We start from the raw sequence: 16519 nt of genomic DNA on the forward strand, positions 1-16519 counted from the left end.
ATCCATCGGAAGGCCAAGTGTCCCCAACTTACCCAGGGACCAGCCCAGACTTCTGCTCCTGCTGCTTACGTGTTACTGGTGGTCGGCTGGTGGAGGTGGAGCCTCCAACAGCTTGTGGGAGAGCATTCCAGTTGACCGCGGAGGAGGTTCACATAACACCAGATGTTGTTTTTGGTATGTATCTCCTTACTTTTTTATTTTGAGATTTATTTATGCTTATACTGTGTTGTATATTGCTAGTTTTCTTGTAAGTTTTGTGCCGCTTTGGTGTTATTTGACTCATGTGCGAGTCGATATTTCATGTGTTTAACCTTTAGTCATCACATTAGTGTCAGATACGAGGCATTGAGTCGATTACTGAGGGTTTCTATAGCCGAAGAGCATGCAGTTTTTGCCACAGATGTATTCCGGGGATGTGTATTAGATATTTCCGGTGTTGAGTTCAAGATACATCTCGTGCAGATAGCAATGTGTGATTTCTGTGTCATAATGGGCATGGACTAGTTGAGCCATTTTGGAGTCGTGATTGACTGTGAGCGTCATATGCTGACCATACGAGATCCTAGTGAGGGAGTACTTACTGTGTATGGCGAGGGGACTAGGTCTGGATCATCTTTCTACTCTACCACCAGGGCGAGGCACAGTTTACAGCAAGGATGTATGGGTTTTTAGCTTATGTGATGGATATGAGAGTTGTAACTGAGAGGCTGAGTTCTATCTCTGATGTTCCAGTAGTGTGTGAGTTCCCGGACGTTTTCTTGAGCAATTGTCGGGTGTGCCTCCTGAGAGGTAGGTGGAGTTCTGGATCAATTTGATTCCGGTTGCGACGCCTATTGCCAAGGCACCTTATCGCCTTGTGTCGCTCGAGAAGCAGGAGTTATCCTTGCAGCTCTAGGAGCTGTTGGGGAAGGGTTTTATTAGACTGAGTAGCTCACCATGGGGAGCGCCGATCCTTTTTGTCAAGAAAAAAGATGGTTCACACCGGATGTTCATGGAGTACCGGCAGTTGAACAAGATGACGGTCAAGAACCGTTATCTATTACCGAGAATCGATGATTTATTCGATTAATTGCAGGAGGTGTCTTAGTTTTCCAAGATTGACTTGAGGTGTGGGTATCATAAGATGAGAGTTTGCGAGGAGGATATCCAGAAGATGGCCTTTACAACTTGTTATGGACACTATGAGTTCTTTGTGATGCCTTTCGGACTCACCAACACACCGACAACGTTCATGGACCTCATGAACTGGGTGTGCAGACCATGCTGGACAGGTCGGTGATCGTGTTCATCAACAACATTTTGGTGTGCTCGAGGTCTAGAGAGTAGCACGAGGAGAATCTTTGGGAGATTCTTGGAGTATTGAGGATGGAGATGCTTTATGCCAAATTCTCTAAGTGTGATTGTTGGCTATGAGAGGTCCAGTTCTTAGGACACCTCATTAACCAGAATGGGATTTTGGTCGACCCAACAAAGATTGGGGCAATTATGCTATGGGAGGTGCCAAGGTCCCCATCTGAGATCATGAGTTTTTTGGGCCTGGAAGGCTACTACTGGAGGTTTATCAGAGATTTCTCCAAGATTATTGTTCCTCTTACCAGGTGGAGCAGGAAACGTGTTACTTTTGCTTGGGGGCCCGAGCAGTAGGCCTCATTCAAGACTCTTCACCAGAGATTGTGCGAAGGTCTGGTGTTAGCCCTTCTTGAGGGAGTGGATGACTTTGTAGTTTACTGTGATGCATCTATATTAGGGTACACGTGATAGCATATGCATCAAGACATTGGAAGCCTCACGAGATGAGGTATCCCACCCACAATTTGGAGTTGGGGACGGTGGTGTTTGCCCTTAAGATTTGGCGCCACTAACTTTATGGTGTCCAATGTACTATATACACGAACCATAAGAGCTTGAAGTACCTTACGGATCGGCCCAACCTGAATATGAGACAGAGGAGATGGTTGGATGTAGTGAAAGACTACGCTTGTGAGATTTTGTATCACCCTGGAAAGGCTAATGTGGTAGCCGCTGCCTTGAGTCGCAGAGCAGTGAGTGATCTGATCCGAGATGTGTGCATGAGGATGATAGTGATGATTCAAGTCTTAGATACCATCCGAGAGGCCCGGGTGGTGTCCGTGAGACCAAAGAACTATAAGAAAGAGTGGGCGATAGGACATATTTCTAAGTTTGGGATGGATAGTCAGGGACTTATAACCTTTCGGGGGTGGATATGTGTGCCATATACGGGTGGAGCTTGATATATTTTGATGGAGGAGCCTCATAGGTCGAGATTCTCGATCCATCCGGGTGATACTAAGATGTATTTAGACTTCAAAAGGGATTATTGGTGGCCGTGTATGAAGAGAGATGTGACATGGGTAGTCAAGAGATTCTTGACCTATCGTCAAGTAAAGGCGGAGCACCAACACCCACATGACCGGTTGCAACCTTTAGAGATTCCCCAGTGGAAGTGGGAACAAATTTCCATGGATTTTATCACCAAATTACCGAGTACTGCGCGAGTAGTTGTTATGATATGGGTGATTGTAGATCGGTTGATGAAGAGTGCTTACTTTCGGGCTATCAGTGAGAGCTCTTCTGTGGAGAAATTAGTCGAGATCTACGTTCGAGAAGTGGTGGTAGTGCATGGGGTGCTGACATCGATATGTCAGATCGAGATATATGTTTTACATCCAGGTTCTGGAAGAAATTTCATGAGAAGTTGGGTACCTGGTTGCACTTTAGTACCGTATATCACCCACAGATAGACGGGCAGAGTGAGCGGACGATTCATACGCTCGAGGACATGCTACCTGCATTTGTTATGGACTTCGGTGAAAGTTAGGACACTTACTTTCCCTTGGCTGAGTTTTCATACAACAACAACCATCATTCCAATATGGGTGTGCCTCCCTTTCAGCTCTTATATGGGAGGAGGTGTCGGAGTACCATCTGTTGGGGAGATGTAGGGCAAAGAGTGATGGGGGCACTGAGATAATGCTCAACATGATAGAGCAGATCCAACAGGTCAGACAAACATTACTGATGGCTCAGAGTCATCAGAAGAGTCACACCGACCGAATCCTTTAAGTGTTAGAGTTTTAGGTCGAAGATTTTGTCCTCCTGAAGGTATCCCCATGGAAAGGGGTGATCCAATTCAAGAAGCGGGACAAGTTAGGCCCTAGATGCATTGGTCCTTTCAGGGTGATCGGCCAAGTGGGTAAGGTAGCTTATTGGTTGGAGCTACCTGTAGAGTTGAGCCAAATTCATAACAATTTCCACGTGTCGCAACTGAGGAAGTACGTAGCCGATGAGATGGCAGTGGTCCCTAAAAAGGAAATTCTGGTTGATGAACGCATGAACTATATTGAGAAGTCGATAGAGATCTTGGATAAGAAGGTGAAGGTCTTGAGGAATAAAGAGGTGCCCTTGCTTTAAGTTCATTGGCAACATCGGAAGGGATCCTAGTGGACTTGGGAGTCGGATTCTGAGATGCGGGAGCAATACCCAAAGTTGTTTTCGGAGGATGACATCAAGGGCGAAGTCTGATTCTAGTAGGGGAGAATTGTAACATCCCGAATCCCAGGTATAATATTTAATTAATTTGCATTCATGATGCCAAATCAACTCGATGATTTGGATGCCCCAACTCGTCGAGTAGAGGAGTTAATGGTCGTGTGATTTTTAGAGCCTACTCGATGAGTTGAAGGACCCCAACTCGACGAGTAGGAGCTGAGTGAGAAAACCCTAATTTTAAGGGTTTGTGTCCTATTTAAAGGACCTTAAGCCTTCATTTCCACCTCCCTTATCATCTTAACACTCTGACAAAAACCATAATCGAGTTATATCCTTGTGTGTGAGACAGAGAGATTAATATTTAATATTTTAGTGCATATTGGAGGAAGATTGAGGAGAAAAAGGCTTGGGGACGAGTGGGAGCTCTTGGATTCGGTGTTCCTTCATTTCCAGCTTCTATTTGATAGTAAAAAGCTACCACCTTGATCATTTTTAGGATAAATCTCTTTTCTAGGGAGTTCAGGGCCTTTTTACATCCTTCTTGAGTTCTGGAGTTGTTTGAGCTTTCCATGGAGTTGAGACTTTAGATCTGGACAATATGAGGTCCCTTGAGCCCAAAGATCCAAGCTTTATCAATCTAGTGAAAAGCTATTATGCATTATAGAGCTTATTTGGCATTTCGAACCCTAGATGCCATGCATGGATGTAAAGCTTGCAGCTTTACATGGTATTTCAGCCTTGGGAGGCTAGATCTCAAGTTTGGGACCTTAATTCTGTTAAGAATCGTCTGAATGAGAATTAGTCTACAGGGACTCGACAAGTGCATGAGCCAACTCGGCTAGTCATCTAGGGTTTTCCCCGATAGTCTGGACGCACTACAACTCCACGAGTTGATGAGAAAACTCGATGCGTTGAGTTGGATTTTCCCAATACTTTAGAGAAAACAAAGGAACTCAACGAGTCGCATAGATGCACTCGACGATTTGGGTCAACATGGACTGTTGACTCAGGCGTTGACTTCTGTTGACTTTGAGGGCTTGGTCAAGACATGAGTGAGGAGACCAATGAGGGGTAAAATAGTCTTTCACCCTTTCCGAGAGTGAAGAAAGGGATTAGCCTGACTTTGTAAGAGTTGTAATTATAAAGTGTTAATTAGAGATAATTATATCATGTAGGCAGAGTCTAAACTGTCCGTGGGGTACTAGATCTACTTGTTTACTTACGAGGTGAGTCTTCTCACTATACTTACCTGGGCGGTAATACTTTGTGATCGGAGGGTCTTATTTGAGTTATTGACCGGATGGGTCCTATGTGCTTACACTAAGTTATGTGATATTATGCATTTTGTCTTTGTGATATATGTTCTATTTTTGTTCCTCACTGATTTAGGACCGGAGGTTCCAAACCGAGTTGTGAGACCGGAGGGTCTTCAATGAGATACAAGACTGGATGGTCCAACCCGAGCTATGAGACCGGAGGGTTTTCACTGAGACACATGACCAGAGGGTCCACACCGAGCCCTGAGACTGAAGGGTCCTCACCGAAACACATGATTAGAGGGTCCATACCGAGCTATAGCAATGAAAGGCTTATTATTTGTGTATGTGGTATTTTAGGGAACTCACTAAGCTTTATGCTTACCGTGTTGTGTGATATGTGTTTCAGGTACTTCTCAGGATCGTGAGAAAGCGTCGGCTTGATTGTACACACTTGTTCGAGATTATGTTTAAGGATTCTAGGATATTCTCAATTATTTTGTTGATTTGTGTTTTGATAATTGATACATTGTAGTTTTTAAGAAAATATGATATTGAGTTTTATGTGGTTTAAAAATGAAAATTTTGTTTGAAAATTTTAGAGTGTTGTTGTGGTGGTGGTACTCCGACAATAAAGGTGGTAGTCGTTGAGATTAGTTGTTGGTGGAGAATACAATGGCATTGGTAATGCCCTAAATTCATGAAAATCGTGCAATTAATTAGACTTAGGATGTTGGTTAGAAGAGAAAAAGAAAGAGAAAGAAGGGAGGATAAGCACAAACTGTCCCCGCTAAACGTGATATTCGATGGTCATTCCTTGTGATGTGGCGATGAGGTTTTATGTTCAAATAGGGGGTTCATTGGTCGAAATCGTAAGAGAGATGTAATAGGTTCACACATGTCATGTAACCAACAAATGATAGGAAATGCCCCAATGTACACGACAAGAATTAGCAACCATGGGTTTTAGTGCTGACAAACGAAATTAGTGGTGACAAATTGTGGTAAACGTAGGGAATATTTTTATGGTCAATTTTTTAGGGTTTCAACTGTGACATAATTATTGTTATTGTTATCGATGCAAATGCATTTGTACGACAATTGAAAACCATCTGTTGGATTGGGATAAATATCACTGAATAAGGTGCTTCATTGAACCATCACACGAATCATGGTTTAGCACCATTAGTGGCGATGCTAACAATAGCAACGACGTCAAAACATGGAGTTCAGATGTCGCCGTTAATGGTAGTGTCACCGATGATGGTGGTATTTCTTGGAATGATGAGAGTTGGCCCGACCGATTTTTTCTTATGGTTTAATTAAATATATGTCAAGATTTTCGAGTATTAAATGCGCCGATTGGTATTGTAATTCGGTTTTAGCTTATTGCAAGTAGTTTTGTTCTTTCCCTTTTGGCTCTATTCTTATATTTGGTAGCTTTTTAGTAAAATTGTTTGGCATTTTAAACAACGTAATAAATAACAATATATTTCATCATTAATTCGCTATAACAATATACTTTGATTAATCTTTAATGCAACCAATTTTATATTTGTTTACTAATAATAAGAATTAATATATGAATGAAACTTGCAAAATGTTTCATAAGTTATCACTTATTTGAGTTAGTTATTTCATTTCATATTATTATATATTATTATATGCAAGTTGGTATTTTTCCCATATAAAAAAAATGTAATTTGCCATTTCATTATCCACGTTTGCCATTACAATGATGCATATTTTTGGCTAATAACAAAGATTTTATTTGTTTCTTATTGTTACAAATTGCAATTTACTTTATTGACTTTTACATAAAAAGCAGCATGAACGTCTTTATCAACTTGAAAGACTCTTTTGTTCATGGATTACTGGATTATCTTCAATCATGATCACGCATCAGACCACGTAACTTTGGTTTCACCCCATTCACCTTTAGACACCGCAAGAGCATTCCAAACCGCTACAGACGCGTCAACTATATCATTAGCACAACCCCTAGAGGTGTCACACTCGTCCACCACTGTAGCTTTTACACTTCTATCTTTGTAATATATATTGATAGATTTAAAGCATCTTTTTCCATGATTGTACCATGGAGTAGATAGTGCAACAATTGGTGTGTTGTCTGAGTGGTACTTGCCATCACATTCAGATGGCCCTCCGCCACTCCCACCCTTCTCAAAGCTGTTAATTGTCATAGTCGCATCTGTATTACTAGTGTCAGCATTAGCCCACGAAATGTTTAAGGTAACAAGTAGGGAAAAGAGAATGGGGAAGATAACTATGCATGGCTTCATTTTATATTTTTCACTTTTTGATATGTTGATTGTATTTGGTGTGAAATAATCTGTGTTACTATAACTGTATATATAATGATTTTGGTTTTGTCTTGTACTCATATGGTTTTATTCTTTAGGCGCTTTAGGGTATGTATGTGTTAGGTTGAGATTACAATAACAATGTAACATACAATGAATATTTGTTTTTAGTATTTGAATGGAATCTTAATTAAACATAATAAGTAAAGAAGGTAAGTTAAAATCACGATTTCATGTGATGTAGTGTAGAGTTTAAACTCTTCATTTATTATGTAAGAATACTTATAAAAATGTACTTTTTGTGTTAATTTGGATCATAAACATGAATATGAGCAATATATTAGAAAAAACATGTAAGTAGCCATTGGCATATGTGTTGGAATCCTAAGTCGATGAGGACTTGGAGACCAAACAATCTAATTTATGGCAAGTTTAGTTTATGGCAAGTTGGTCATAAGTTTCCTAGTCTAATACAAGTTGGTTTGTTAGGCTATATATATACCTATCTATAATCGAGTTTATGATTATGAGAACAGATTGTAAAAACATTGGTTTTGAGTGATTTTCCAATTAATCAAAGAGTTATTTTGGTTATTTGTTTTGCATTCTTGTTTTCAAAACTTTAATTGGTATCAGAGCGGGGTGGTGAAAAGAGATAATAGGATATTGATCGGGGTTAAAGAATTCTCTAGAATGACTTAGAGATTCGAGGGTGATTGTTGGAATCCTAAGTCGATGAGGACTTGGAGACCAAGCAATCTAATTTATGGAAAGTTTAGTTTATGGCAAGTTGGTCATAAGTTTCCTAGTCTAATACAAGTTGGTTTGTTAGGCTATATATATACCTATCTATAATCGAGTTTATGATTATGAGAACAGATTGTAAAAACATTGGTTTTGAGTGATTTTCTAATTAATCAAAGAGTTATTTTGGTTATTTGTTTTGCATTCTTGTTTTCAAAACTTTAATATGTTGATGTGTATTGAATTTGTTATTAATAGTAATAAATCAAAATTGTAAGAGCTCAACTAAGAAAACGGATTTTGGGAGGTTTGCGTTGTGATTGTTTTTTCTCTTTGTTCTTTGTTTTGTTTATATTTACGATCTTGTTTTGCTTCTTTGTAACCATAGACATCATATTTTTGTGCATATGTTGTCGTTTTCCTTTGTCTCAAATTACCGGTAAGGAAATGAACAATCAAAACACAACATAAATATCACGGTACAAGAAAGGTAAAAGTACACAACATATTACTGACGCATGGCATATTGACGGAATTTCCGTCAGTAAAAGGTATCATTGGCAAATGGTCAAACCAGGTCATACACACTTCCAACGCTCTTCCCATGGTAATTTTTGACAAACCTCTACGTCGACCGTAATCTGATATGTAGAATCATGTATTTTTGTTTGAGTCATATATTTAACTGTTTGACCGTTAACATAACTATAAAAATATACTTTTGCACTTATTATATTTCATCTTGCATTAGGCATACACGACTTAAATAGTCAATGCTTAATACTTACATCAAAATGATGCATGCATATACTTAAATAGTTAAGACCTATATCAAATGATGCATGCATAGAATTATATTGGCTATATTGAATATATTGTTTTCTATTGATAATCGTGATTAAACCGTAGGACATAGTTTTTAAGTAATGATCTTGATCATGCAAATCTTCTTGTCATTAGCGTAAGATGTCATCCAACTAAGTATTTTGATAACATTGAAAAATAATATAAGTAAAACAAAATAACATTATTTTATCACAAGTGTTGATAAAAACATCTAACTCGATGAAGAGTATAGTTTATTTAACATATTTTATTCTTATGATGTGATAAAATCTATAATTAATATTTTTGTTATATTTAACCATGTCTTTTCACATAAAGACAATCACTTGAGTTGTTCTGTTTCTTGTCCAATTACATTTTTAAACTAAATCTTTGTAAGATGCAAGAAAGCATACTCTATTTTAACTTGGAATCTAACTTGGAATCAAGATCCCTTGTCTTTGCTGGTGTGATTTGATGGGTTATATATATATATATATATATATATATATATATATATATATATATATATATATATATATATATATATATATATATATATATATATATATATATATATATATATATGCGTGTTGTGTCCTGTCTAATTACATTTTAAAACCAAATCTTTGTTAGATGCAAAAAAAAGCCTACTCCATTTTAATTTGATAAAAATGTTCCTTTATCTTTGCTATTGTGATTTGATGGGTTGTATGTAGGGCTGTAAACGAACTGAACGTTTGGCGAACCGTTCATGAACGTTTGGCGAACCGTTCGTGAACGGTTCGGCGGGAAATTCATTTATGTTGGTTTATTTAATAAATGAACGAACATGAACAAAAATTATCGTTTGTTTAGTTAAATGAACAAACATGAACAATGGTCTCGTTCGTTCATTTATGTTCGTGAACGTTCGTTTACGATGTTCATTTAAGTTCGTTTATGTTCGTTCATTTAAGTTTATTTATATTCATCTATATTCAATTGTTTTTTATTATATTGCTATATTATATGTTCGTTTATGTTCATATATGTTTAATTGTGTTTTTTTATCTTTTTGTTCGTTTATGTTTGTTCGTTTATGTTCGTTTAGCATGTTCACGAACATAAATGAACGAACATGAACAAAGTAATTTGTTAAACGAACGACCATGAACAAGAAAATCTCGTTCGTTTATCCGTTCGTGTTCATTTGTTGTTCGGCTAACTTAAACGAACGAACATGAACATGACCTTGTTCGTGTTCGTTTGGTTCGTTTACAGCGCTAGTTGTATGTGTCATGTAGTTATGCTTCACAAATAAATTGTCCTTTGATAATTATTTAAATAGATACTAATAAAGTATATAACTTATAAGCCGTCGTTTACAATATATAAGCTATATATGCTATATGTTTTTCATGAACTATATATTAAATTATTTAATAACATATATCACATATTTCAATATACGTTACAAGGAATCATGGCAATTTGGGCTACAAATGTCATCGTTCAAGCCCAGACAAATGCTAAGATGACCGTTCAATAAATAAATAAATAAATAAACGAAACCAATTAGTTAAGTATGTGTGTATCTTGTGGTGTATGTAAGTGTGAGTGCACCTCAAAGAAAGCATTAAAACCTGTCGTTGAAGAAGGTTTATGTTCGATACCATTAACATATCCACTTTGAGCACGTAAGACCTTTTCAAATACAACTACCTCGTGTACCGATGTTGTATTGCTGGAGGAGACTAAAATTAGAGCTCATTATATTTCATGAACTAAACAATTCTGTATTTTGGAAAGTTGATTAATATACTTCTAACTTTTGTACAAAAACATTAATATATTTCACTTTAAGCATTAAATAACAATATAATTTATTAAGAAATTAACACTTACATATTGTTCTTTGACTACTGGATCATCAAACATCTTGTCTTTATCAAAGGCTGGCCCGTGATTTCGTAGTATGTGTTGTTGGTTGCATATTTTTTTTTACATAGTGACATTTTTTTAGCTAGTGGCACAATAATAGAAAAACAAAAAATTCAAAATTTTTTGCTGTCCGAAAATCGTAGCAAAACCACCGGTAGTCTTTATTATCATGAATTGGCTTATGAAATACAAAAATAAAATACACTACACATCTATATCTTTCCGGTGGCACTAGAATGAGTATGATTGATTTTATTTAAATTTTACAAAACAACAATAACAAACTAAACACCATCATTCATTCATTTAGGCATAATACTACACATGGATTTTTCAAATATTTAGACATACTACACATGGATTTTTCAAAAAATTAGGGCAAACTAAACACCATCGCATATTTTATTTCTATCACAAATCGGTAAAGAAAAATTAGTAACGCAAGAGGGAAAAAAAGAATCCTAATACATACAATGCTATGCAATTGGCACATAAAATACATAGTCACAATCCCATGTATTTTACAAAACTAGTTACGAAATCGCTGGCAGAAAGGAAGAGAAACGTACCTTTTGGTCAACGACAAAGAGGAAGAAACAAGAGGTGGTTGTCGATGTGCTTGATTTTGTCGCTACTCGCCGGTTTTTGTATTCGGCCGACTTCATCGCAAGTATAAAGAAGAGAAGACACAACTCGTAATCAAGAAAAAAGAATGAGAGGAGGGGTTATTCTCTTTAGCTCATTATCAATGACATCTTTAGTGATGACTAGCTCATTAACAACAACATTTTAGTTATAAAAAGGGAATATGACTTATCAAGGTAATTAACTTTTCGGTATGTTCACATCTGGGTAACTATCTTTTTTTTGTATATATCTAGGTAACAAACTTTTTGGAAGTGTTCACATATGACCATTATGACCTGCTATAGCAGGTTAAATCCTAGATGTGAACGCTTTCAACAAGTTTGTTACTTAGATGTGTACAAAAAAAAAATAGTTACCCAAATATGAACAAAACGAAAATTAAAAATTAAATTACATGAATGGTCCCTGTGGTTTGGGGGAATTTGTGGTTTTGGTCGCTAATTTATTTTTTTAACTTAAATGGTCCCTACTGTTTATTTTTGTTGCGCGTTTGGTCTCCGTCTTACCTAAAAATACTATTGTGCATTTATTAATTTATTTTTTTAATTAAATTTATTATCTATGTATTTATTTTTTACATATTTAAAAAAATTAATAAACCACACATATTTGTATCTCCTCGGATGATCTCTACTGTTTATATTTAATTAATTTATTTTTTTTAACTCGGACGATCCTTATTGTTATTTTTGTTATGCGTTTGGTCTCTGTCTTATCTAAAAATACTATTTTTCCCTTATTAATTTTTTTTAATTAATTTTCTTATTTATGTATTTATTTTTTATAAAAAAATTAATATACCCCACATATATGTATCTCATCACCGTAAACCTGAAACCACATTTGAAAAATTTAATTTAAGTCTTACCATTCACCATCTCATCTCTGATCCTCCCAATCTTCTATTTCTTTTCCATCTTTAGTAACATGGACGTCTTCACTGTCTTTTTTTTTTTTTTTTTTTTTTTTTTGGTACTTCAACTCTGAAGAACCAACACCATAACTTACTGTCTCTTCATCTTTAGTGGGTTGTGGTGTTGATTCGACGAAGTTGAAGGACCGAAAAAAAAAAGTGATGATGAACACGTCGATATCATTAAAGATGAAAAATAAATAGAAGTTGAGAATGATGAAAGATGGGATGGTGAGGAGATACAGATATGTGAGGTCTACTAATTTTTCATAAACATATAAAGCATAAGTACATAAATAAGAAAACTAATTTTAAAAAATTAATAAGGGCACAATAGTCTTTTTAGGTAAGACAGAGACCAAGTTCGTAACAAAATTAAATAGTAGGGACCATCCGAGTTAAAAAATTAAATTAATTAAAAAATAAATAGTAGGGATCATCCGACGAAATACAAATATGTGTGGTCTATTAATTTTTATAAATATGTAAAAAATAAATACATATATAAGAAAATTAATTAAAAAAATAAATTAATAAGGGCACAATAGTATTTTTAAGTAAGACGGGGACCAAACGCGCAACAAAAATAAACAGTAGGAACCATTTAAGTTAAAAAAACAAGTTAATGATCAAAACAACAAATTCCCCGAAACCACAAGGACCATTCATGTAATTTAATTTGTACTCTTCGTTTTGTTCATATTTGGGTAACTATTTTTTTTTACACATCTAGGTAACAAACTTGTTGAAAGCGTTCACATATAGGATTTAACCTGCTATATCAGGTCATAATGGTCATATGTGAACACTTCCAAAAAGTTTGTTACCTACATATGTACAAAAAAAAGATAGTTACTCAGATGTGAACATACCAAAAAGTTAATTACCTTGATAAGTCATATTCCCTTATAACAATAGCAACAGCTTATTTTTGCGGTGACACCAAATAACCTAAAGGCAAACATCACGTTATTTATTTATTTATTTATTTTTTTTTGCGAATATTATTGGCAACAACTAGTCGCCACTATTGCAACCACTACACTTGATCAACCGAGAACGAAGCCTAGTTGCTAGGTCGATCTAACTTTTCAACAACTTTGATTAGTTTGAGACAAAGCACATGGATCGAAATATAAACTATAGCGGTGAAACCATCAAGCTCTTCAACTATGTGTCACCGCTAATAGAAGTCGTCGCATTAGCTGATATTTCTTGTTGTGGTATCATCGTCTCGCATGGATTAGTTTTGTGGTGTTCATTTAGTTTTGTGGTTTTCATTTAAAGTTCATGTTTATCTTCTTTGATGCGCCTATTAATTCTCATCTAACTTTGTTTTGTTTATTTATTTATTTGTTTATTTATTTTATTAACTTATCGGTTTAACCTCCTGGATTGGCAAAGGCTAGAATCACTTGGTTTTTCTCTTCAAACAAGGTTTTTCAAAATAAACCGAAAACATTGTTTCAGCATATATGATTAGAACACCAAAAATCAATATAATCAAAATCGATCAACCACAAGACAACTAATTAAATATAAAACCAAATTTTTTTGCCTAACGGTATCAAGGTGCTTGAAAATATGTTCCTCTCTTTCTCTAAGAGATTGAAGGTTTAAATCACTATGTGGAAAAGTTAATAGTTAATTAGGAGTAAGATTTATCTGGTAGAATAACAATAATTAAACATATAATTAAATACCAATACCGTTAGCAACAGGCCTGCGGTAAAAAAAAAAAACCCTTCTCTTTTTATCTGTTATCTACTTCTTTGAATTGATGTCGGACTAATAAAAAACAACCAACTACATACTAAAAGTGACATGACTTAGGAACAGTTAGGTTTTCTTGGTTATGAGTTTGGCCACAACATTTCTTTTATTGATATTTGTAGCCCCTCATAAATTAAAACTTTTTGCTCCATTATTTTTGTTCCCTATAATTTAATGGGTAGGCAATTAAAACCCTCTACATACATGATCCACTAGTTGAATATAAATAGGAAAAACAAGTGGGTGTCTTCTCCCAGTAATATTAATAAAGAAGGAAAACCAATGTTTTAAAATCCGGGTTTTTTAATTGATCCGGTGTGACGACCGGTTGAACCGTCGGATCAACCCGGTTTATGATTTTTTTTTTATTTTTATATATTTTTACTTTCCTGTATAATGCATAAACATATAAAACCTATAATTTGATGTACACAAAGTTTAAATATTGAAAAACATTAAACAAACCACAAATAACTCGTTGTTTTGGTGTTCGATACTTGTATCCAAGTATCAAAACCCTATTAAAACGGGTCAACCCGGTTTTAACCGGTTCAACATAAGCGATCGAACCGCGGTTCAAGGGAAACCCGGCAGGTTCGATCCGGTCCATATTTCTACAAAAAACCGTTGTCAATTGACCCACCTTTTACCTTGGGTCACGGTCCAACCGGTTGAACCGGCCGGATCAACCCGGGTTTTAAAACATTGAGGAAAACATCAGAGGTTAGTTTGTTTATTTTTGGAGTTCTAAAATTAGACGTGATTAGCTCCAATTTATTTATTTATTTTTTTGGTTTATGCTTTTGGCTCTCTTCTAGTTCTAGCTCTTTAGAGGAGCGGTTGTTTGTTGCTCTTTCAATTGTTCTTTCTTCAATTGGTCTTTCAAATGATGTGACAATTTCAAGTATTGAAAATCTTGCAAATCTCATTTCATTGGTCCCACTTATCATAAATCTATTTTTATATAAAATAAATTTTTACTTATTTATTAAAGTACATATTTTTAAGTTTGTTATGTAATTTATAAATTTACAAATACTTACGTTAATGATTAATTACGTTAATCACTATAGGTATAAAGTTTATATTATAATCATATTAAAACAGTATATTTACTATTTATATATTAAACAAAGTTATGTTTATATTAAAAAATATTATATTTGAATGAGTGTTTAGTTATGAATATTTTTTTACAGAATTATATATATATATATATATATATATATATATATATATATATATATATATATATATATAGTTGATGATGTGTTAGTGGAAAGAATTTGAAAGAGTAGTTGCATTGTAATGACGTAGAAGTTAATTGCAAAGTTGATGCGATATAATTGAAAAACTAATTAGTATTGCACTGGTGTTGATGGTCTTACTAGCTAGTTTCTTTTAGTAAAATTATTTGCTTTCTAAAAAATTATTAAATAACAACATAATTTCATCATTTATAGTACATTGATTAATTCTAATGCAATCAACTTTATCTTTGTTTAATAATAACAAAAATATATAAGTGGAATTTGCAAAAATTTTAAAAGCCACTTATTTGAGTTATTTCATTTCATTTTGTTATGTAATTTGGTATTTTTCCGTATAACAAAAAATGTAATTTGCCATTTCATTTTCCACCTTTGCAATTATAATGATGCATATTTTTAACTAATAGATTTTATTTGTTTCTTATTATTGCAATTTAATTTATTGACTTTTACAAAGCATGGAGGCTTTATCAACTTGAAAGACTTATTTGTTCATATGGATTACTGGATTATCTTCAATAATCATGATCATGCATTAGACCATGTAACTTTGGTTTGACCCCAGTGACTTTTGGATACTGCAAGAGCATTCCAAACCGCTACAGATACGTCAACTATATCATTAGCACATTCTCTAGAGGTGTTACATTCGTCCACCACATTAGCTTTTACTCTTCTATCCTTGTAATATATTTTGGTAGATTTAAAGCACCTTTTTCAGTACCTATACCAAGGAGCGGAGTGTGCAACAATCGATGTGTTGTCGGTGTGTTGTTGTCTGAGTGGTACTTGCCATCACATTATGGCCCTTTGCCACTCCCACTCTTCTCAAAGCTGTTAAATGTCATAGTCTTACGTGTATTACTAGAGTAAGCATTGGCCCATGATATAGATAGGTTAAGGCTGGTCCAGAAGGTGGGCAACCCGGACGACTGCTCAGGGCCCATGTCTCCTGAGGGGCTAATTTTTTTGGCTATGTAGTGTATATATATATATATATATATATATATATATATATATATATATATATATATATATATATATAACAATTATTACCTGAATGGTTTTTAAGGTCTAAAGTTGTTTCAAACTCACATTAACTCAAAAGATAAAGAATTTGACTTACTTGTTATTGCTAATTGAATGCGTTTATAGTGAAAAATAAATAATATTTTTTTTTGAATTTTTATTATATTTGTGTGTAAGGAACCCTATTTTTCTTTTCACCCCAGACCCTAAATACGTTTGGACTGGCCCTGGATAAGGTAAGAAATACGGAGAAGAGAATAGTGAAGATAACCATGCATAACTTCATTTTATCTTTTGCTCTTT

The 16519-nt window shown here is 34.9% G+C and overlaps 1 protein-coding gene across 1 annotated transcript; it reads right to left on the minus strand.

Moving 5' to 3' along the window:
* Positions 1-6661: 6661 nt before the first annotated feature.
* LOC145036391 (putative ripening-related protein 7) lies at positions 6662-6970 on the minus strand. The gene has a single exon (XM_078984835.1). It carries the CDS (start codon positions 6968-6970, stop codon positions 6662-6664), a length of 309 nt encoding a protein of 102 aa, XP_078840961.1.
* Between the last annotated feature and the right edge of the window lie 9549 nt (positions 6971-16519).

Source organism: Lactuca saligna, chromosome 3, assembly GCF_052625555.1.
Source record: "Lactuca saligna cultivar CGN05327 chromosome 3, ASM5262555v1, whole genome shotgun sequence".
NCBI lineage: Eukaryota > Viridiplantae > Streptophyta > Magnoliopsida > Asterales > Asteraceae > Lactuca > Lactuca saligna.

Excerpts from the sequence above, each read along its gene's own strand:
- LOC145036391 (XM_078984835.1), bottom strand. The coding sequence starts at position 6,970 with ATGACAATTAACAGCTTTGAGAAGGGTGGGAGTGGCGGAGGGCCATCT.